At 38.2% G+C, this 22,494-nt stretch overlaps 1 protein-coding gene across 6 annotated transcripts in view; it reads left to right on the forward strand.

Annotated features, from left to right (window-relative positions):
• The window catches only part of Npas3 (neuronal PAS domain protein 3), an 834,969-nt gene that overhangs the window by 394,180 nt on the left and 418,295 nt on the right, over positions 1 to 22,494 (forward strand). For 4 of the 6 annotated variants that reach the window (XM_076848201.2, XM_076848202.2, XM_076848203.2 and 1 more), the window contains one exon: positions 16,623 to 16,699. In XM_076848201.2, coding sequence (XP_076704316.1) covers positions 16,623 to 16,699 — 77 coding nt within the window. Of the gene's footprint in view, positions 1 to 16,616; positions 16,700 to 22,494 lie in introns of all 6 variants that reach the window. The other 2 variants (XM_076848200.2, XM_076848206.2) reach the window with 1 other exon arrangement.

Raw genomic sequence — 22,494 nt, forward strand, 5'->3', positions numbered from 1 at the left:
GAACTTACTGTGTTGGACTCCTGCTCAAAGGGTGTGGGGATGCTTGTGGCATAACTGGAGGGAATAACTTTATGTCTTTTTGTACAGTCTCTGGGTGGTATTGTTGAAGGACAGGAGATTTTTCTCCAGCAGGAGAGAGGCGTTTCCACCTTTGGTACAGAAATCTCACACCCCAGGTCCTTTGACACATCACTGACTGTTGGAGAGCATGAAGCCAGTGTTTACTGCTGGTTCTTGGGTGTTAAACAGCCCTCCATTGCTTTTATTGTACCATTAATTGCACTTAATGCAGCTGCATTTCTCGTACGCTTGGCTAGACTCTGAAAATTAAGTAGAGGGTACTTTGTTATAAAATTCACTGTAATGAGCTCTGGTGGGACAGGGTCTGTTAAGTTTGAAATTACCTCAGGCCATTTCTAAAGGACTTCTTAAAATATTTCACATCTATAAAAGTTTGTTACTAGATAAATAGCCATGGAGGGTGTTAGACCAGGCAGAGGGAAAGCCACATTTCGCCTCTTTGAATACAGTATGGATGTTTTGAATATTTGAAAGCAGTGTTTGTTTTCTACATTCTCTCCTTCCTCCAGTATTTGCTAAATTCTAACTTTAAGACTATGGGTACATGAGCTCTGGCTTAGCTCTGTCACACCGTGGTTTATATATACAGACTTCCTACCGTACTCCCCACTTTTTGTCTTTTTTGAATCCCAATCATACATGGAACTAGAATAAATATAGGACCCCCCTCTGAGTGTACATAAATTGGTTCAAGACAGGGTCACACCTCTAAGAACAAAAACATTGAAGAGACAGCTGTAGCTATTAGGCAATTAGTTTAATGTTACAACCACCAGCTAGGGCCTGAAACAGATTCCGGATACCTGACTAATAGATGCTTAAAACGATTTTAATTCCCACAGTATTTTTGGCCTATATGACTGACTGCTGTAATGCTTTGTGGCTAATAAAATTTCAGATGGACTAATTTACTGGGTAGCTTTACCAAAACATCCAAGTAATCCGTACATACTCATTAGAGACAGGTCCAGAACATCGTCTCTTAGGACTGATTTGAAAAACCTCACTGGGATCAGCCTCACTGAGCTTTAGAGGCACTGGCAGAAATCAGGTGGAGGATCCTCTATGGTTTTAGTGCAGCAATTTATCTGAGTTTTGTAGTTAAAGTTTGAGCATGAGGTAATTAGAGCCCTCCAAGCTTGAAATTCATGAACCTTATTCCCCCTTTAATAGACTCCATACAAGCCTGCCAAGCTCTCTGTTTGACTGATATATATGGAGGCTTTGTTAAAAGCCTCGGGTCAGAATGTAGTTTTAAAAAATTCAAAATCGGTTTTCTTTTATTTTTAGCTCTTACATGTGTAAACAGAGAAGACTGCTGCATGTGATTACCCAGGGCCAGTCAGCAGTCAGTTTTGCCCTTTAGAAATATTCACTAGTCAATAATCAAATACCTGCAATCACACAACACCATACCTGCTGTCCAGATGGATATGACCGTAACCTAGAGATGACCAGTCTGGGCTGAAATACAGAGGGACAGGCTGCTGTGGGTCTCTCAGGTTTATTTTCCTGTGTATCCTCATCGGCAAAATAAATAAATAAATAAAAATATAAAAATAAAAATTGGAAGATAACCTTGATGGCACTAGCATTTTTGTAGGAGAGCTTGAGCATACATGTCTCTGCATTAGGTGGTTGTAATTTAATCAAGCTTCCCAGCACCTATCATCTATTTTTTAGAAGTTGAGTTTATAAATGCAAATTCTTAATTATGTGTGCAGACACATACATGCATGCATACACATGTATGCACACACACAAGGATGTATATACCCAAAGCAACCACAGAATACCACTTTTCCTTTATTCTCTAGAGAGATTAGTATGCTTCAACATCCATAATGTAGAACCAAAATTCAGCTACTCTTAAGTATTTTAATATATGCCAAGATTTTCTATCTCTAATAGCCATCTTCATTTGTAAGTGGGGGCCTGACATGTGATTTCCTCTGTGAAATCTGCAGGCTTTTCTTTTTTAATTTACCAGTATTCCTAGAATGTACATCTTTGAAGAAAGGGAAAGACACATTTAGTAACACCTCGTTCGTGTTGGACAGTGTACTTAGCACCTCACATATATTATCTCATTTAATCCTTCAACAACATGCTGAGGTGGAAGGTAATATGTTTATCTTTGTGGTGACCATGTGTGAGATTTTTCTGACTGACTCAGTGTCACACAACATTTTTGTTTGTATGTGGTGCTGAGGATCCAACCCGGGCCGCACACGTGCCAGGCCAGCGCGCTACCGCTTGAGCCACATCCCCAGCTTTTTTTTTTTTTAAGCAGCAAAAAGGTGTTTATTGCTAGCTAGCTCGGTCCTCCCAGTGTCACACACAATCTAGGAAGTGGCAAAGTCCTATTTATGCAACACTATCCTGGTGATATTCTTTAATCTTCATTTAAAGCATTTATCAGCACATATTTTTATTTCTTAAAATCCAAATTGAATTACAATTTACTTACCTTTTGTTAGATATGTGCTAGAAAATTGTCACAAACATTGGCATTTAACCTTGCCTTGACACTTTGGACATGGTATCACTGTCTTACCACACAAAGTGGGGAAACTAAGACTCTGATGTCAGATGTGTTACTTATCTGGATTCTCCAACTAGTATATGACAGTATGACAGTGCTGATATTAGAAATAAGGTTTCCAATTCTAAGAACTGTGTTTTTCATAGTAAATTACAGTTGCTTCCCCATTTTCTGAGTACTCCTAACTACTTGTAGTCAATGATGAATAAAATTTTCAAGATTCTTTGAAGGATATTGCCGAGAATACAGCTAGATCTAGGTTGATGCTAAGAAGTTCTTTCTAGAACACTGAAAGTAGTACCTGAGGTGAATAAACTTAAGAACATATATAGATCTTACTTCATTTCAGTATGGGTAGCAGTCTGGAGAAACAAATGAGGTAGTAGCAGTGCTGCAAATGGACAAAAGTGAAATTAGTCCAAGAAAATGAAAGTGACTTTGTAGTCCTCAATGGATTCTGAAAAGCCAAAGTGAACTGTCTTGGAGAGAAACAGAAGAGAGGCTGATTCATAGTGGGGTAGGGAGGGGGAGAAAGGGAAGAATAAAAAACTCTAGATAGGGCAGAAGGGTGGGAGGGAAAGGGAGGGGGCATGAGGTTAGAAATGGTGGTGGAATGAGATGGACATCATTATCCCAAATACATGTATGAAGACACGAATGGCATACATTATTTTGTATACAACTAGAGATATGAAAAAAAAAAAGAGTTTTGGCATGGCAAGAGATACAAAGAGAGACATGGGGCCAAATAATCAGGGGGGAGCATTCTTGTTGTTGAGAGAATTGATGGACCATAATGGTAGCATAATGAAAGGGAAAGAGTCAGCACATCAGCCCAAAGTGGGGTCTTTGACTTTTTATTTTTTTATAGCATTTTAACATCCTTGTGAACCCATATATATGGAGTTTCTTGTCTTTGTGAAAACTGGCAGGAAAATCACCAGCAGTGGAAGCCATGGTCTTTGGAAAAACTGCATGGTTCCTTATTTATACAATAGAAGAAACCAAAAGAGTGAGGCAGCTCTGAAATTGTGAGCTTCTTGCAGGAACCCGTGGAATAGACTTGTTAACACAGGGTGAGCGGTGGACAGACCAGAAGTTTCAGGGGAGCAATAATGGCTTGAGTTTAGATAGGTCAGGTGGCTTTCCCCATGGAAGCATTCTTAGGAACATGGATTGCAGATTGTTATGTTGTTTAATCACTAACAAGGAGAACTTGTTCTGAAGCTAAGAGCCCTGCTGGGTTGGCCAAACCACCACGCGTTATTTTTGTAGATTCTGGTTATAGTGAAATATTGAAATTTAAAGGAAGAGCATGATGCTTACATCTCAGCTTTACCTAAACTCCAGGTAATTTTATAGCTTGTTTTGAAAGTTTTGCATCTCTCCTCATCTCATGACTTTTTGCTATTTCTTCTGAGAGTATGAGCATCCCCAAGTGACTTAAAAACACAATCAAAACCAAAAAAAATCTCTTCATCCTCATTATTTTTCTACTACTGTTCTTGCCCAGCTTTTATCCCATATTTTTCTTTTTTGTTTTTAACTTCCAATTTCTATAAAGGGAATTTAAAATTTGTTATTCAAGTTTTCACCTCTCATTCACTCCTCAACTGATGGCAGCACCCCCACCTAAGGCTTCAGTGCCCTCCCATGATGTTTGATGGAGTTGATGGTTCTCTTCTATGATGCTTGATTTTTCCATCTTCTAGAACACTCTGCCTCTTTGTCCACCTCCTGTCTTTCTGGCAGTTTCATTCTCAAGCTCTTTGGTGCCTTTCCTTATTCTACCTTCCAGTAGGTTCAGGTGTTCCCTAGACTGGACCCCATCCTTCATCTCATTTCATTCTGCCTTCTCATGACTTCTACTTCCACTTATGTGCTAATGACCTGCAGCTAAATCCCCATCTCAACCAAGAACTCAATCTTGAACCTCAAGCCCACTAGACACCTCAATGGGCCTGTCATGACACCCCTGCTCAACATCCCAACCTTCTCCTTAACACCTTCTTCTCTCTTGATGTCGTATCATGGAGAACAATGGAACCATCCATACTGCTTGTTAACCTAGATGCTTGGAATTTGTACTTGATTCTCTTTTTTCCTTTGTTTTTCAATCAAACGCTCTCTCAGTTGTACCTGCTAAATGCCTACAGAATTCAACTGCTCTGCAGGATAACTCATTTACCAGAGTCAATTTCTTGTCTAGACTATGCCCTTGCCATGTTTTCAGCTGTCCTCCAAACACATTTCCTCCCTCTGCACCACTACCATGGTATAATATACGTGGGATTTCATCTCTCCCTGCTCAAAGTTTTCAAGGTGATCCCCATTTGCTGTGTGTAGACTATAAACTCCTTGGCAGTTTATAGCCATCTGCTAGTGGGCCTACAGATATCTTCTGCTATCTTCCTCTACTCGTGAATCTCCCATATCATGCTCACTTTGAGTCATTGCATATCATCTTTTTTCTATCTCAGCTCCCTCACCCACACACCCCATCCATGGCTTATTTGCCTGGAAATTTATACTTATTTCGAGCCCATGTATTATCTCCTCTTACATTTTTAAATTTCATTAGAGTCTAATGCTCCTTTCCTGGGACCCCCCAAGTCAACCATTACTTTATTACTGCTTTTATTTCTTTCTCCAGAGTCTCTAAGTTTCTCAATGGTTGTTGATTCCTTATCAGTATTTGAACCTGATAAGCATTTTCCCTCTTGCTCTTCTCCTCACCAGGACATCACATTCCACTTTCACTTTAATTCATGTCTCTAATGTTATATCCTTTGAGAGGCCTTCCTGATCTTCCCATCCTATACAGAAATCGCTGCCTCTTATTTCCCTTTGCCCCTTTATTTTTCTTTATGTTTTATATAGAGAACTGCATGTATTGTGATTATAGTCAGAGTCTGACTCCCCCACTAGAATGTCAGCTCTATGCAGGGTTGTGCATACTCTCTGATGGCCTATTCCCTGGCACTTAGTAGGCCCTCAATGAATATTCTGATAAATGATTGAATTATATCCTTTCCTACTAACATAGTACCTGGCACAGAGTAAACAGTAAAGGCTTATTGAAAGAATAAATGGGGAGGATGTCTTTGACCATTGTTAAAGAAATTCCCATGCTTGAACCCACCACACTGAGGAGACCCATGGCTTTTTTGCAAAAGAGAAGCAAGACAGCTGGAAGATGAATAAAAATGACTGGCTAGTGGCAAAGTCCGTTCTCATCAGAATTCTAGTTCAGTTATTCAGTTCAGATTTTTGGCAAGTGATGCAGATTCTTTTTCAGAAAATGTTGATTGATTGCACAGTTGTACCCACTTCATTTGCAAACCTTCATTATCTCTTTTTCCTTTCCTCCCTCTGTCTGCATTTAGAAGGGGAGGAGCAGTGTATAATTCCACAAGGCAATTTTGTGAATAAACCCACTAACTGGCTGCTTCTTTCAGTCTCACAGTCTCCACACAGAATACAAGTGTCTGCTTGAGCTGTGCATTCTCTCTTGACTGAATCTCCTTGCATTCATTCATTTGAGCATTCATTTGATTACTTACTCATTCATTCAGTGAATCAGTTGTTCAGTCCCACTGATGGTACAGGGTTTATGTGGATGTTTGGTTCTTATCTGAAACAAGAGTTCTTGACCTGGGGTCTGTGGGTGGATGTCTCTGGAATTTTCTGTAATTGTATATGCAATGTTTTATGTTTGAATGTTGTCTTAGGAAAAGAGTTTGCTTAAACAGCTCTATTATCCAAAGAAAGAAACATGATAAGAATCCCTGATAGCAAAGGGCTCAAGCTCAGCCTTGTATCTAAATTGCAGGTCCTTAAGTTTTCTTTCCTAAATATGCTTCATGTTCATGATGAGGGCACAAGTATATGATGTGTCTTGTCTGGACTCCAAGTCTGACAGTTTCATAAGCCTGTTGACTAATCTGTGCACTCCAAATACTGCTCATCATTCTTATTTATTTCCTGACTTGGCCTAAATAATACTCTCTCTTAGTCCCCAAGGGGCAGACAGCACTGATGACACAGACTTTGTTCGGCTAACACAAGCAAGACCTAGCTCCCCCTCAGTTACCATTGATAATCATGCAGGCTTTGTTTATATGAAATCAGAGGGAAGATGGTAGGGTTTTAAGAGCTGATTTTGGTTTCCAGTGATGGTGACTGTGTACGTTTACCTAATCAAGTTATGTCTGAGGCATTCAGCATCTTCAAACGAATGCCAATTACTGCTGGAATAGGGCATGAGTGAATCCTTCAAAAGGAAATTCAGTGGACAGTTGCTGACACTCAATGAATTGCTGGCTCTTTGCCCAAGTGTGTGTGAAATGTTTGCACTGGTTAGAGACCCTGATTGCAGTTGGCTCTCAGGGTTTGTGGTGTCAGTATAGATTTGATCTCCTGCCCTAGAAAAGGCTCAAGCTGGTGACAACATGCAGGGAAAAAGGTTCCAAGATTCCTGTTAAAATTGAGATCAAGATAGTTATTGAGAAGTCATCTTCAGCCCAGGCTCTGCTTTTCATGACAAAATGGAGAGAGTTGGTGTGCTGAGCACCTCTGGTGGGCTAGGCACCAGGCACTGCAGGGTTCATTTGCCTTCTATGTTCTGGGCCCTGTTATAACTGCTAAGATTTCAGAAATGCACAGAACAACTCCTCTGGCTTGTGAAGGTGATAGCTAGTAGGACTGACACTATGCAAGTGAAATTCCAAGAGGAAAATTAAAAGTGGGTCCAGGCACATCATGAATCTTCGGACCTGCTCTAAGAAGCACTGAAGCATTCTTTTGACAAAATGAGAAGTTGAGGCTCATGTAGCCTAATTTTTTCAACACCATCCAGCCAATTAGGGATAAGCAGAGGATTTAAACTTAAGTCTTCCTGGCTCCAGAACACAAATCCTTCACTCTCTGCAAACTACCTCCCAATAATAGGAGCCTCCCCCACTGAGCTCCCATTCTAAGCAGAGAGGACAAGCAGCATCCTGGAAATGAATCAGATATCCTACAATAAAGACCTGAATCATTATAGTCCCACTCAGAGCTCCTAAGTGATATAACAATCTGGTTGGTGACTCAGTTGCCTCACATAGACCCAAGTTGGATGCTGTGATGTGAGTGTGTTCTTAGGAGCTTTGATGTAAGCAGTGGTGTTTAAGTAGAGAGAGAGGTAGACTTGTAAAGTTAGGGTTTTCAAATAGCAACAAGTGGACACTAGGTATAGTGATGTGACTATTTGGCTGCATAGCTGAGCTCCAAGAAGGTGAGAGTAATGAGGGTCCCAGCCTTATAGTGTCTGGTGGTGTGATCATCCATTCATGTTTCAGCCTAAGGAAAAGTAAGTTGGAATGGACAAGATGACGAGTCTGGAACCTTGCATACATAGCGTTGTTGAATGTACCCTTGTCCTTGCCTTTGTATCTGACCAGTGGTTCTCAGAGTCCTGACCATCATAGTTGGTTGACCCTGTGACCTCATTCTCCATACCCTACTTCCAGCAGTATCCTATTCTGGGGCCTTTCCTGACTCTACTGCTCCCTGCCTCTATCCTGAGATGAGAAGCCCATTTTGTGCATTTGATTTGTTTGCTGATGTGTCAGTCTTCCCCCTAGATTTTGATCATCTGGAGGGTCAGGGTGATGCCTTCTCCTTTTATAGCCTCTGACATAGTGCCTGGCATAGATTAGAGGCTCAACAAATATTTTTACATGAATACTTACAGTTTTCTTCTGCCAATATATTTAGAAATGGAGATAGGAGCCTGGATTACAATTCTAGCACCTTAGTGGGGTTAATATATTTCATAGTATAAGCCTTCACTAAATTTTGGATGAATACATGTAATACCACAACACAAGATAGCTGGGCTTTGGAAATGGATCAGAGTGACTTCTATAGTAGGTGCTGTCATAAACACAGTCTTGTGTCCTTTGAGCTATCCCCTCCTACTGCTTCACGAACCATTTGTGTTAACTGTTCCTTTGGCAAAAAGTTACCAGGTATGCTGCCAAGCATTGATGTGGCCCAAAAGCTAGAAAGAAAAGGCAGGGTGGGGGTGGGAGTGGGGAGGATGACTGAATGATGAGCAGGTGGGGGAAGAGGACAAGAAACATTGCCTTCTTTCTCCCACAGAAACACAAGCTGCTTCCTGCAGATCCAATGTTTCTTAGTTCCCTGTCGTATCAGTGGCCTAGGAAGGCCCAGAGGATGGATGGAGCATTAGGCTGGAAGTAATAAGGTTGTGCCTGACTTACCTCAGTATTTGTAGCAGATGGTGTAAATGTCATAACAAGAAGCTTTGGGAATCAGACTGAAAAAAAAAAATAACAGATGTAGACCTCTTCCTTTTACCAGTAAGTGCACCCGACTGACACTGCATAGACTTACTGGTATTGTCCATTCCTTCGTACTGGGCAGGATCATGCTGCCACCTGTCAGAGTGCCCCTGAGGTCAGAGAGCATGGCGGTCAGAAAGCAGCACTTGCTGGAAAGACTTTTAAGACACTTTGGAAAGTGAAAGTATAATAGGTTCCCCTTGAGGGGAAATCTACCCCAGATTAAAATTTTATACTACTCACAAAAGTTTTAGGTGTATTCACAGGGAAGCTGATTTCTCCCAATTAAAGGACAAGTGTTAAACTTTGCAAAGTTAGTGCCACATTCAAATTCCAAACTTGATGTGTCCTCTGATGTTTTTCTCTTAGAAAGCTGTGGTCAGAGAGGGCTTAGAATCTTTCCATGAATTATGGTTTAGTTCCTGAGAGACACATGGTGCTCCTGCCTGACATCCCCAGAGTAGATGGTTTGTAGTGGAATGTGCTCATGGGAAGAAGAGGAATTTAAACAACAGCAAAAGGAGCAACCTTCTTGTGTCAGGAATACATTCATACTTGGGGCCTGGACAAGTATCTGTGAGTCCCGCTCTGCATGACCCTCAGGACTCTTTCAACACATGGGACTGTGGGGCTCAGTGGACTGTGTCTCAGTCATCATCTTGTCCTGGGAACCCAGTAGAGTGCCTGCCTCACAGTGAGACCAACATGTCTTTGCTGTTGTAGCCCTGAGTCAGAATAAATTAGTTCATGTTGTCTTGCTGACTTCATGTTAGATAACATTCAATACTGTAACACTCATAGACATCCTGTCCTATATTCCAAAGTCACTTTATAAGTGTCTCACTCTTGAAACTTCTCTAGATTGAGGGGCAGGGAATGCAAACCAGCATATCTCATATCTCTGCTGGGAATCCACAGACAGGAACTGATTTTTGTCATGACTGATTTTTTATTTTAATCCTTTATTTATTTTGTGAAGAAAAAGAGCAAATTCTCAAGCAATCTACTGTGCAAAGGGAATTAAACAGTTAACTAATCTTTGCATTTGAAAGCAATCCTTGTGACGTCAAATTGATGAAGCCAATAAATATACTCAGAAAAGCCTTGGATGTCTTTTAGGTGAAAGGCTAAATTCCTTTAAAAAGTGCCTTCAAAAATTAAGAAAGTAAAATTGGAACAGTTGAGTAATAACCATTTTTTTTAAAAAAAGTCTTCTTTGGATTTGTAACGATTATTTTTGGAGTCTGGAGGAAGGTATGCATGTCCTTGTCTATCAAGCCTTTCCTCCTTGCATCTCTTGAGGGTTTCCCTCACATACCTACCCCCTGAGCCTCGTCCTGGCTCTGGACCATGCCTGCATTTTCCTGAGGTTTTGTCCTCAGAGACACTGACCGTCAGGGCTTCCTCATGCCCTCAGATGCTGTCACTCCAAATGGCAGCTTAACACACTGCCTTAAAAATTCCATTGTCAAGGGGAAGTGTGGGTTCTCCTGTGAAGAATGTTAATCACCCTATAAGTAGCCCATATGAGAGCCATACAGTAGTTCCTATAGTAACTACCAGATTGTTGGAGAAAGGCCATTTTCTTCTTTTGCCAGCTACAGATGGAGAAATATCTCATTTCCTTCAATGGAAAAGGAAGGTGAGGTGGGCAAAGCAATCTTTAAAATGGAAACTTTGTTTGAAAAAGGAGTGCCTATAATTTGTTGCTGATAAAATACATGAAAATGTCCTCAAAACTTATTATGGTGGTGTTTGGGTGCTGTTTAACATTTAAAGACTATACCATTTTGGTGGGAAATTGTAAAGACAAGTTTTCAAAGATCATTTAATTCTAGTTAATGCTTAAGAACATGAAAAGCATAAAGCACTCCCTTGACTAAAGAGACCTATCAGCAATGCATATTTCCCCTTAGTTCTTTAGTAGTTGAAGCAATACAGATATGCTTCTTAGAGAAGAGCAGACATGGCTTCTTTTTCCAAATTCAGCAATTCATTTGTATGTATTAAAACTATCATCCCTAATTCTTTTGCCTAATGCATTCCATCCAGACTTAAATTGTGGAGAAAATTTAAATGTGTTAACATTAAAAATTTTTGAATCGGCATAAAGTTTCAATTCTGTTCTTGGAATAAATACCTCTTTTGTCTAAATTAGTTGTACTACAAAATATATTAATAGTTTAGGGGGTATGAATTATGAATATGAATTTTTTAATTTAAAAAAATCCTCTAAATATAAACTTATAAATAAACCCAAAGTATATTACTCCTGAATATAGGAATTTTTTTTTTCTTCTATTTTTAGTCTGGTCCTCATATGCCTGATTAACAATGCTTCTCCCTATTTCTCTTCCCTGGTCATCAGTTATCCTGTACTTTAAATGGCAAATACTAATCTTGGTGAAAGTGCATTGAAAAAGCCTTGTTATTGTTTGTTCACAGATACTTAGAAGATGCACTGCATGAAAGCTCCACATGCTTTCAATAGTGCTCTGTGCTTTCAGCAGCAATTTTAATTATAATATTGTTATACGGGTAAAGCTGGTACCCAGCATTGTTTCAGTGTCTCTTCTCCAAACCTGAAATTCCCCATGTCAAAGTCAAACAAAGAGGAATTTCCCGTTAGCAGATGCAATTTATAACTGTAGGCAGAACTCTGAGGTCCAGACTGATTATGAAGATTTAATTCCAGGTTACATGCAAACATAGCAGTTTTCATTTTGATAGGGAAATGCGTACACACTCACACACACACACACACACACACACACACCATAAATTTCCGTAGTTCTGGTGAAAACCCTCCCTGGCTTCCTTGCCCCATAGTGAAGAAGGCTAATTGAGATTCTTCAAGGGAAATCCCTTTTCTTTTCCTTGGTAGCCAGGGCAAGACTCATTAAGCATTCTGTACTCCATTCTTTAGCAGACCCTGACTTTGCTCAGCGCAAATGCTGAAGCCCAGGGAGTGATGTCTGCGGATTCGATTAAGCACGTACTTTGGGCCTCCCTTCTTCAGTGTGGGAAAAGATCCTTGCTTGTTCTTGGATGAAAGTCAGAAGGCAGCCAGGAGAGGTGACCTGGCATGAATCTTGCCTTTTTACTGGCTGAATGATTCCATTCTTAAGATACTGATACTACCTGTAGAACTTAGATAGGGGGTGAGAAGGCACCTCTAACACAATCTTCCCTACCTGCTGATGATGACTTTTTCCTAGTAAAACAAGCTATGGCACCTGTGCTGCAGTGTCTTCACTTTGGAATACCTCTTTCAAGGGATTCCTTCTGTAGCAAGCCTAGCTGTAGTTCCCGCCTGTGCCCTCAACTGTGCTGGCCAGGGATGATGTGGGGAGGGCTACAAAGGAAAAGGGCAAGGCAAGGCACAAGGCAAGGAGGGCCATGACTTTCCCCCTTTTCATTATGTGTGTCCACTGAGCTGTCCTGTTTCTGTTTTGTAATGGGTTCTTCTATGGCAAGTTGACCTTTTGGTTGAATAGGTCAAACTCCCACGGAGTGCTAATCCTCAGCCTTCCTCAGGGGTGTGCATCCCTGGAGGTGAGGAGCCCTGGCCAGGAATATGACTGGGCGTGTGTGGTAGATTTCTGAAAGAGGATCGTCTTTTATTGCATAGAATTAATTCACAAAGACCACCTTGTGAGATTATGCCGAAGAATCCAGATTGGGACATTTTTTTAGGTGTGTGTGTGGGGGGAGTGATTTACAATTTACAATTTACTAATTTACAATTGACATTGTTAGGTGGGGGTAAAGCTAATTTTTTCAGACATGTGTTTTAGACTATGGTTTCCTTATGTGTCTTCTGCTTTTTAATGAGAATAAGACCACATGCATGGTCCTATAATTTCATCAGATCATTTGGGGGTTTCTGAAAGAGATGGTCAGGTCAGGATTTGCTTAGCTGATTTTTTAAATTTTAAAAAATAATACTTCTCCCTATATATTTCTTCCATTTAAAGTCTCTTAAAATCTCGGCTGTTTTGTTTTCAATTCTTCTAAAACATGAGAAAGTAGGATTGTGGTGCTTGTTAATGACAGTAACAAAGTGTACCTACTTTTGTTTTAAATGGCTTTTTCTGTTGGGCTATTTATTGGGTTTTATAACACTACTTTACGGTAAGTAGCTAAGAGATTTTTTAACATCAGATTGGCACTCAGAAAATCTTAAAAGATTTTTAAGTTATATTATTATGGTTTTATTTTTTTTTTCTTGTGACAATCTCTATAAGATCTTCAAAGTACACAGCTCTCATGCCTCACTGTCTGGAGTTAGTGACATAATCTTCATAGACAAGGGATCGCTCGTTCCATTTATTTATCAATGTGCATGTGTGTGTGCACACACGCACGCATGTATGTGTAGATGTGCACTTTGTTTGGTTTAGTGTTCTTTAAATTTCAAAAGATTAGCTTTTAGTTGAAGAAACAAATGAAATATGTCAGATGAAACTCTTACTGTTCAGCAATAATGACTATAACTTGAGCCTGGCATGGTGGTGGAAGCCTATAATATCAGTGATTCATGAGGCTGAAGCAGAAGAATCATAAGTTCAAGGCCAGCCTCAGCAACTTAGTAGGACCTTGTCTCAAAATAAAATATAAAATGAACTGGTCAATGTAATTCAGTGAAAAAGAGCCCCTGGGTTCAACATCCACAGTACCAAAATAATGGTGATGATGATGATGATGATAATAATAATGGTGATGATGTTATAGGGGGGAAGAAGGGAGTGGGGGTTTAGAAAATGTCAACTTCTAAAATAGAGAAATCTGAGATCAATTCATAAGCCATGTTATTTTTCTGAAGATGATGGACCTCATTGAGGAAATGCTCTTTAGTCCTTCTTTGAGTATTAATGATACTCTATAAACACAATGAGATTAACAAAAAACAAAATAACTATGTTCACAGTATTCCTGAATTATCAGTGTCTCAATTCTCAAAATGCCAAGTGTGATAGAATAAGTGCAAGATAAGAAGTCTGTATTTAACATCTATTCAGTTACCAATAATGCTAGAGTTAAAGCAGGGCTTCTACCAGGGGCATAATGGGCCCCTGTTTAACATATTTATGTTGGTTGTAAAATTAGGAAGTGTCATTACAGACCCACATCACCTGCATAAGTGCAAAACATATAAATCAAGAGAAGTTCCAATGCCATAAAAATGACATTGAATAGAATAGCATGAAACTACTTACAAGATACTTGTATATTGTGCTAGCATGTATGAGGATACATTCTCAGGTTTCTGGAGGATTTGAAGAACAAAGAATAACTGTGCAGGTAGGACTCATGGACCTACGACCTGATGAAGACATTAATTTAGAGAGCAGCCTAAACAACCTAACAGGGGAAAGGCAGGAAAAGAAAGGCCAAAGATAGCCAGGCTTGAATAACCCCTGCCTGTTATTCAAGACAACTGTTTCTGGGCTTCTAGAAAGCGTTTTAGTTGCCATCTGTTATTACTGGAGCTTTCCTCATGGGCCTTCTAACAAATAATGCTTCTTTACATTTCCTGAGGTTTTAGGGACCACTGTATGTTAGTGGCCCTTGCTTTCTTGGCCCTCTCTTAATCCAGTTCTTCATAGAACAGTTCATGTTCTGTAAAGTCAGTCTATTCTTTTTTAATGAGGTGCAATGGTTTATTTTGAACTTTGTAATTGAAAGCCTTGAAGTGCCCCCCAAATTATGAACTATTAATAAGGATCTTTCTGAATCCTAATTACTGCCTCTGAAAGAAAGTGGACACTTTAGAAATTTTTCAACTCCCCTCTTCTCCCTCCCCAAAGCCACCCACCCCCATAATCTTAAAAAAAAAAGGCTGCAGATTTTATTCATGTGGGATCATTCACACCAAGCTACCATAATGTGCAATTAACACTCTAGAAACTGAAAACAGTATTCAGCAAGACAGCTGCATTATCAAAAATGCCAAAGGAGTTTTGAAGGGAGTAATGTGCATGTTAGAATAGAAAATTAATCAGAAACGCATGCACACACACACACACACACACACACACACGCACGCACAGAGACACACAGACACACATACACGGTAGTGCTGTCTTAAATATATCTGAATATTAAAAATTTTTAAGTCCTATGTCCATACTTACAATAAAGATTAATTTCAGAATGAAAAACTGAATTTTTTTCTGTTTTAAAATTATTAGTTGTATGTTTTGCTCCTGAAGCTAATGAGGATGTTAGAGTAGATATCTCCCAGATCCCTTCCAGCTGGAATTTTTTTTTTAATAATAATCACTCTTCAATTATATTTTAAAAATTTTCCCATTGCAAAAATATCCCTTTTATTTTTCTCTTGCCAGTAATAATGATACTTAACACTCATGCTATTTTCAAAGTGCTTTTCAGACATTGCAAACACTGACTCTCAATTGCAGGGGTAAACTCCCTACTTTTGCACAGCACAATAATCGTAAGTGCATTTATAGCATAATCCCTACTAAGCTACGGATACGACCGACTGACTTAGTAACTGAAATGAAACAGGATTCTCCCAGCAGCATTTTGCTGAAATTTTCTTGTTAACTAGCTGAAAGTGTTTTTAACCATAAGAAAGCAGGGGATTTTGATTTCTATTTTCAATTAGTGGTATCTAGGCTCAAAGAAGCAGAGGTTTATGATAAAGTTTTCAAGAGAAGCAGGACACAAAGAATTCACTTGTTGGACATATAGATCTGAACATTTCCTTTTATAACTGAGAGCAGAGTTTTAGATTTTTATGATGCTTAAGAACAATAAACAGCCACAAAAGTAAACAAACAACGTCCCCTCCAAAAAGAAAGAAAGAAAAAATCTATCTAGTAAAAGAGGTTTAAAAGCACATTGTCAATCCATGTTAAAAAAAAAAATTGGAAAAGGAGGATCTGTAATTATGAATTCCACAAATAGAATTCTTTAGGCCCACTTTTGTTTAAGACTGTGGGGCCTCCTGAAGTGGCAAGTGCCTTCAGGCAAAGTTTGTGGGCCGACCCCATGCTAATATTAGAACAGTAGTATTTGGGAACTGCTAGTCAGGGGTCCAGATGAACTGTTCATCAACCCTGTAGAACAGTTACACGTAAACATTTGGTAAATATGAATTTCAACCATCTTAGTCGTAGTTCAAATGTCATTCATGATAATCTCTTATCTGATATTTTTTTCATATCAAATTGTGATAAAGTCATTTCATTAGAAAATACAAGGAATGCCCTGTTTTGGTATTCCTAGCCCAGAGAACACAAAATGTTTATGTATGGGGGCGGGGGCAGTCAAAAGGTGTTTAAAAAATATTAATACCTTTATTTTAAAGTAATATGAACATTAATATATTTTTACATCAGTGTCAGAAAAATAATACAAAAGAAAATTATTTATTTATTTATTTATTTTTATGTTTTGTCTCTGGATGTTGCTATTCAACCTAAGCTATGCATATGTCCAAACAACTCAGAACCAAAGTTTATAGTAGGTAGTGTTTCTTTCAGATGTCATTGATATTGTAACTAGATGGTGATGCAATTGGAGAGAAATTAAGCTGCAGGCATGAAATCAGAGCTCCAACTTAATTATTTTTCTTCCTTTTCTTTCTTTCTTTTTTTTTTTTTTTCAAGTTATAGGTGCACAACGAAGGAGAAGCCCCAGCGCACTAGCCATTGAAGTATTTGAAGCACATTTGGGAAGTCACATTTTGCAGGTACCTGTAAAAGAAAAAGAAGCTTACTTATATTTTACCAAAAAAAAAAAATAATAATAATCATAGATTGACTTTTATATTTTGGTAAATTTTTGAAATTTCAAATATGTACTTGTTGTTATTTTATCTTGGAACTCTGAAATTCTTATGAATTTTTTTTCTCCTTTTTAGAAAGTCATCCATTGAGAGAATATTAATGAGAAAGGGAGGGCAAGTATTACTTGTGCTGTAATCATTTAGATGGGTTGCTCTATTTAGTCAATGTGCAATGTATAGTTAACTGGCTGTTCTCAGAGTGATTGTGCGTATGTTGTGTTTGTAAGTGGATATATGTGTGTGTCTTTGGAGCTATATATTGTTTTCGAAGAGCAAAGTTTTGTTGTAAAAGTACTGTGACATTTTTATGTGTTGCCAAACTTCAGTTCTTTGCTTGAGTTTGTATTTGTTAAGTCCTTCTAATATTAATGTTTGTCTCTCCAAATTAGAAAATTTCTTAGGGTGACATTTTTGAAATCTATTTTGAAGTAAAGAAGACTAGTAATAATTGATTTTTTTCCCCAGTGAACTTCCTAACAAATAAATATGAAGGTTACTAGGATGAAGCTATAGTTATTTAACCTTAGAGGAGACTCATTCCTAGCTCAACATCTCACTTATTCAAAAATTTTTTCTTAACACTAAGCCATCTATTCAATACTTTTGCATTCATACATGGGCAATTATTCTACATTATTCTTGCTTCCAGGATAAATGTTGCCATGACCAAATTTTCTTTTAATTGTGAAAGATATTTTTACCTGCAACTTGAGAAGCAGACATGTTTGGGATATTTAGGCAAGTTGCTATATTTTTAAAAAGGTTACATTTTTCTTAGATAAACTTTGTAGCTAAATAAAAGTAAATTCCAGATTCCTGTCTATCTGGAGTTAAAAAATTACCTCAATGGTGCTTTCATTTTCTTAAGATTCAAAAGTAGTATTGAATCTAGCACATTATTCCCTAAAGTATGTATACTACAAACCTCCTCCTACTTCTCCCTGAAAAAGTAAGGTAATTCAATCCCAGGATTTTTCCAGAGCAGTTCTTTTGCTGGTAGTTTCGGAATCACTGGACCCTTGCTGAAAGGGTGTGTTCATGGACCTCAACCTGGGTCTACTGAAACAGAGATATAGGATCAGAACCAGGAATTTATCATTTTCAGTAACCTTCTGAGATAATTTTAATGTTGTTAAGATCAGGGAAATTAAAATTCACATTTGGAAATATGAGGACTTGAGAATTCTGACTTCATTTATTCTGTATTTCTCATTTTTTCCATTAATACATGTTAATATCTCAGAACTGATATTTCTTGAAACCCACTTTAAGAGATGCTATTCCATTGTGTACATATAGTTTCCAAGTTACCTTGGCAGTAACCCAGAATTAGTGTTAAGAGTACAGAAAGGATTATATTTCTTTCCAGACTTTATTTTATTTTTTAAAGAGAGAGAGAGAGAGAGAATTTGTAAAAATATTTATTTATTTATTTATTTATTAGTTTTCAGTGGACATACCATCTTTATTTTATTTTTATGTGGTGCTGAGGATCGAACCCAGTGCCCCATGCATGCCAGGCGAGCGCACTACCGCTTGAGCCACATCCCCAGCCCCAGATTTTAAAATTTTTATATCCTTCTTTCCTGTATATACTTTGTTCAGAATCTCCATTATAAGTTTTGTGTGAGCCCTGACATATATTGTAGGATTGTGATATTATTCAGGATTACTTCTGTTTATACTCTTAAGCAATCAGTGCTTAAGAATGAATCAATGAAAAAAAAAAAACAACAAACAAACAGTTCAAAGAATGGCCCTAGATGATCATTATCTTCTAATTTTATTCTGGAAATCAAGATTCCAAAATCCTATGGGAGAGTGACTTAGGAATTGCAAAAATTAAAAACTAATATAGAACTTTAGAGTTTGAATCAAATATAACTCAGCATAAAAATATAGACTGGCTCTCTCTCAAGTGCCCGTTCAACATTAAGCTTCTTTGAGAGAGAGGATCTAATAGGAGGCTGCTTGCTCTTCTCCACACTGAGTGGCCACACTCTATTCAGACATTACATTTTAAGAGAAGTGTAGACCTCTGTATGTCATTTGGAAGAAAATAACCAGTCTAGCAAGTGAACTAGAAATCATGTTACATGAAGAATAACAAAGACCCTGGGGAAGTTTAGTTTGGAACACACATAACTTAAAAGGACATTAATGCCCATTCTATATATTTGAAGAATATATAGAATTTAAAAAATAGATGGTTTTAGTTTGACTTTAGAGTAAAGAAAAAAGGAGAGAGGGTGGGGTGGTGGTGGTAGGTGGGTGTACAACTGAAGAAGAAAAAAGAAATCACACCCAAATACACATGTCAGGCATGTTCAAAGCTGTTGACTTTAAAATGTAAGTGGTTTCATAGATATGCTTACAAGAAATTCAAGCAATGATCTTGAAATTTCCATAGAGACTAGTACTTTTTGTATCATTTGATTTTTAATATCAATGGTAATGGAACAGAAGAACTACATAATCTGTATGGAACTATACTATTTTATTCTCTTAAGTAAAAGTATTGTGGGCAAGATGGGGTTGGGAAGTAGTATTAGCAGGAAGAGCATCCTTTAGGCTATGCAATTAGTTGCCTTGCCTAAGTAGCAGGGAAATCCTTGAGCCTATAGATTCCATGTCTATGGCATCTTCAACGATATCGCAAGGTTCTGCAAGGTTAAGATGATTTCTACATCTTGTTTCAAGAGGGTCTATGGTAGAGTCTGATTGATTCCTGGCATCTTGGGATAAATTCTTCACTTCTTTTCTCCTTCCTACCCTTTCTTCTCTTGCAAATGCTTTATAAAAGCTGTGTTCTCAACAAGGTGGAGGTATGGTTTCTGCCCTCACAGTTTATGTCACTTACCCTCCTTCCAAAATTTCAGATACTTAGTAAGAACACAATATTCATTGTATGTGGCTGCCATCTTTAACTACCTTGCATTCATTTGAGGAAACAGGAACCAGGAGTGAAGAACGTTAAACTGGTCAAGTATGATAGGGCTTTGAAAGAGCAAAGACTCTAGAATTGGCCATGAAACGTTAAAAATGACATCTCAAAGTTGTTGATAGATGAATAGGAGTTTATTAGATGAAAAAAATAGAAGAATATTCTAATCAAAGGGAGTATCAAACACAAAGGCAAGGGAGCAATAAATAGATCTTGTTGGGGGACTGTTAGTGTGTTTGATATGATGGCTGTTCCACACGTTCAGGAAGCACATAAGACATGAAGGTGGAGAAATTACATGAACCATGTGTGACAGGCCTGGGGAGCCAACCCAGGAGGTGAGGACTTGATTCTCTAACTAGTGATGAGCCAATGGAGACGGCTTTTATGTGGGAAGTGACAAGGAAGGATTTGGTTTATTTCTGGAGTTATCAAAATACAGTGTCTAGGAAGTCTTTTGAGTTATGAGAGCCTGATATAAAGAGACCGTTTAGGAAATTGTTACAACATTTCAAGAAAGAAAGTGAAGATCTTCTCCAAGGTAGAGTTCTGTGAATGGGGCGGTATTATGAAACTGAGATAGGATCATTGGCACAAGGTCATTAAGTAGAGGGGACAGACTAGGAAATGGAAGGATTAATGATGGTCACAGGTTCTCTAGATTGGTAGCTAGCTATCCTGATCCTCTTGCCTGAGAGAAATTTAAAGGGATATTTTCTTAAATAGCTAAGTTGATATGAGGTGAGCAGTTGTAATCCTGGGTCTGATCCTCTGAAGCAGTGTTGAAGCTAGGGCTGAAAATAGGGCTTGGAAATACTAATCACTGGTGTTGAAATAAATGGCAGTTCAAATCAAGGAATGGATTGAAAACCCATGGAACTGATGTAGAGCAAAGAGAGGGTTAAGGAGCATGTGGGGGGCAAGTTGTCACTTAAAATGCAAAGAGAAAAGAGAAGACAAGAAGGAATAGGACACCACAGAATTTGATTTTGTTAGGGGAAGAAATATTAATAATGTCAAGGTAGCTGAAGATAAATCTTTAATAGGGTAAATACTGAAGAGATGCCTTAAGTTTTTTCAATTGAAACAGTTGCACTGGAGTGTTAGGTGTAAAAGATAAACCTAACATATGGCAGAAGGCAAAGGAGAAGAATGTGAATGTTCGTAATAAAAGAAGTGCAGGAGATGAAATGATAGTGCCAAGGAAATATTTTGTATTTCATGCTGTGAGACTGTATTTATATGTCTGAGATTTATGGGGCTAAGCAGTTTGTGCATATCAGAAGATAGATGGAAAACAAGCTCTGTTAGCCAATTATATGCTCTTTAGCAATCCGCCTTTTTAAAATCAATATCTTGTGGTCATATCTGTATTAAGAAAGGATTGATTTTCATTATTATTAATGGCTAAATGACACACCATACTATGGATGTTTCACAATTTATTTAACCATTTTCCACTATTGGATATTTGCTTATATCTAAAAGTTTGCATTTCTAATGCAAATACCAACTGAGAGGGTGTACATATATGTGTGTTTCAATTAGAAGAACCTAGTCCAAATGGATTTTAGCATAGGTTGATTGAAATTTTACTAAGTTTTATGTATTGTGCTAACTTTTCTTCTCATATCATCAAATATTCACAATATGTACCCAGTGAGATAGGTACTATGGTTGTGGTTATGTATGTTTTCACATTAAGTCAGCTAACACTTAGAAAACTAAAATAACTCAAGTTTACATGTCTTTTTAGGTAACAGAGTAAAATTTGAACTCAGGATGCTAAAGCTAGATTGAAATACTTCCCAAGCAATGGTGAGAGCATTTTAAAAGACAGTTATTTTAAGAGTGAAAAATTAAGATAATTATAGTTGGAGTGAACAGGATTAGGAAACTGACTGAATTTGGAGGGTGAAGGAGAGGTTAGATCAAAATACCAGTGAGGGGCTGACAGCAGCAAGTGTCACGCTTCCCCGCTACCTGCATCTCCAATGCTGTTTCATTGAAATACAAACCACATTTCCCTTGGTGTATAGAGGTTGAGGGTAGAAGATGAGGATGAACTTCTTAATTTTTGATGCATCCATGCTGTGACTATAATAAGTGTTTTTATTTTGCATACCTAATTCACCATATTTTTTCTTAGGAAATCTGATGAAATTTCTTAAAATTTCTTTTCCACCTAAAGGGGAAAAAGCTGAATATTATGAGGATTCCATCAATGTAAAATCAACTTCTGTGAGGCCAGTTTCCAAACGGTACTAGGTATGGGGGCAGGACCAAGGCCCAGAGTTGTACATTGCCCAACTCAGGGGTCACCATTCTCATGGAGCCTTACTATTGACTGTGATCAGTTTTATGGTCCCAGTGGACCTGTAGCTATTAGAGGCATGAATTTTGGGGAAGAGCCAACTTCCCAAGGGATACAAGGGTTCAAGGGATGTCAGGGCTGTGAAGTGTACCTACTGGGCCTGAGTCAAGACATTTTAGTCATTATATTCCTCTTTGACTTTTTAAAGTTAGCTGAGGAATGAGAAGACAAGGAGTCAAGATTGTGGATTATACATTTTGTGACAGGCTAGGTAAAAATCCAAGAACTTCAGGAGATAATGATGCAGGATCTTTCCTAAATGGGGTACATGTGACTAAGCACAAATTTGGTTTCTGCTTTGAAAGTTCTCCATAGGGCATTATTGTTTCTACTTCATTCTCTCCTTAGCATGAAAAAAATATGAATGGTATTTATTTTTAC

Source organism: Callospermophilus lateralis, chromosome 3 (genome assembly GCF_048772815.1).
Source record: "Callospermophilus lateralis isolate mCalLat2 chromosome 3, mCalLat2.hap1, whole genome shotgun sequence".
Taxonomy (NCBI): Eukaryota; Metazoa; Chordata; class Mammalia; order Rodentia; family Sciuridae; genus Callospermophilus; species Callospermophilus lateralis.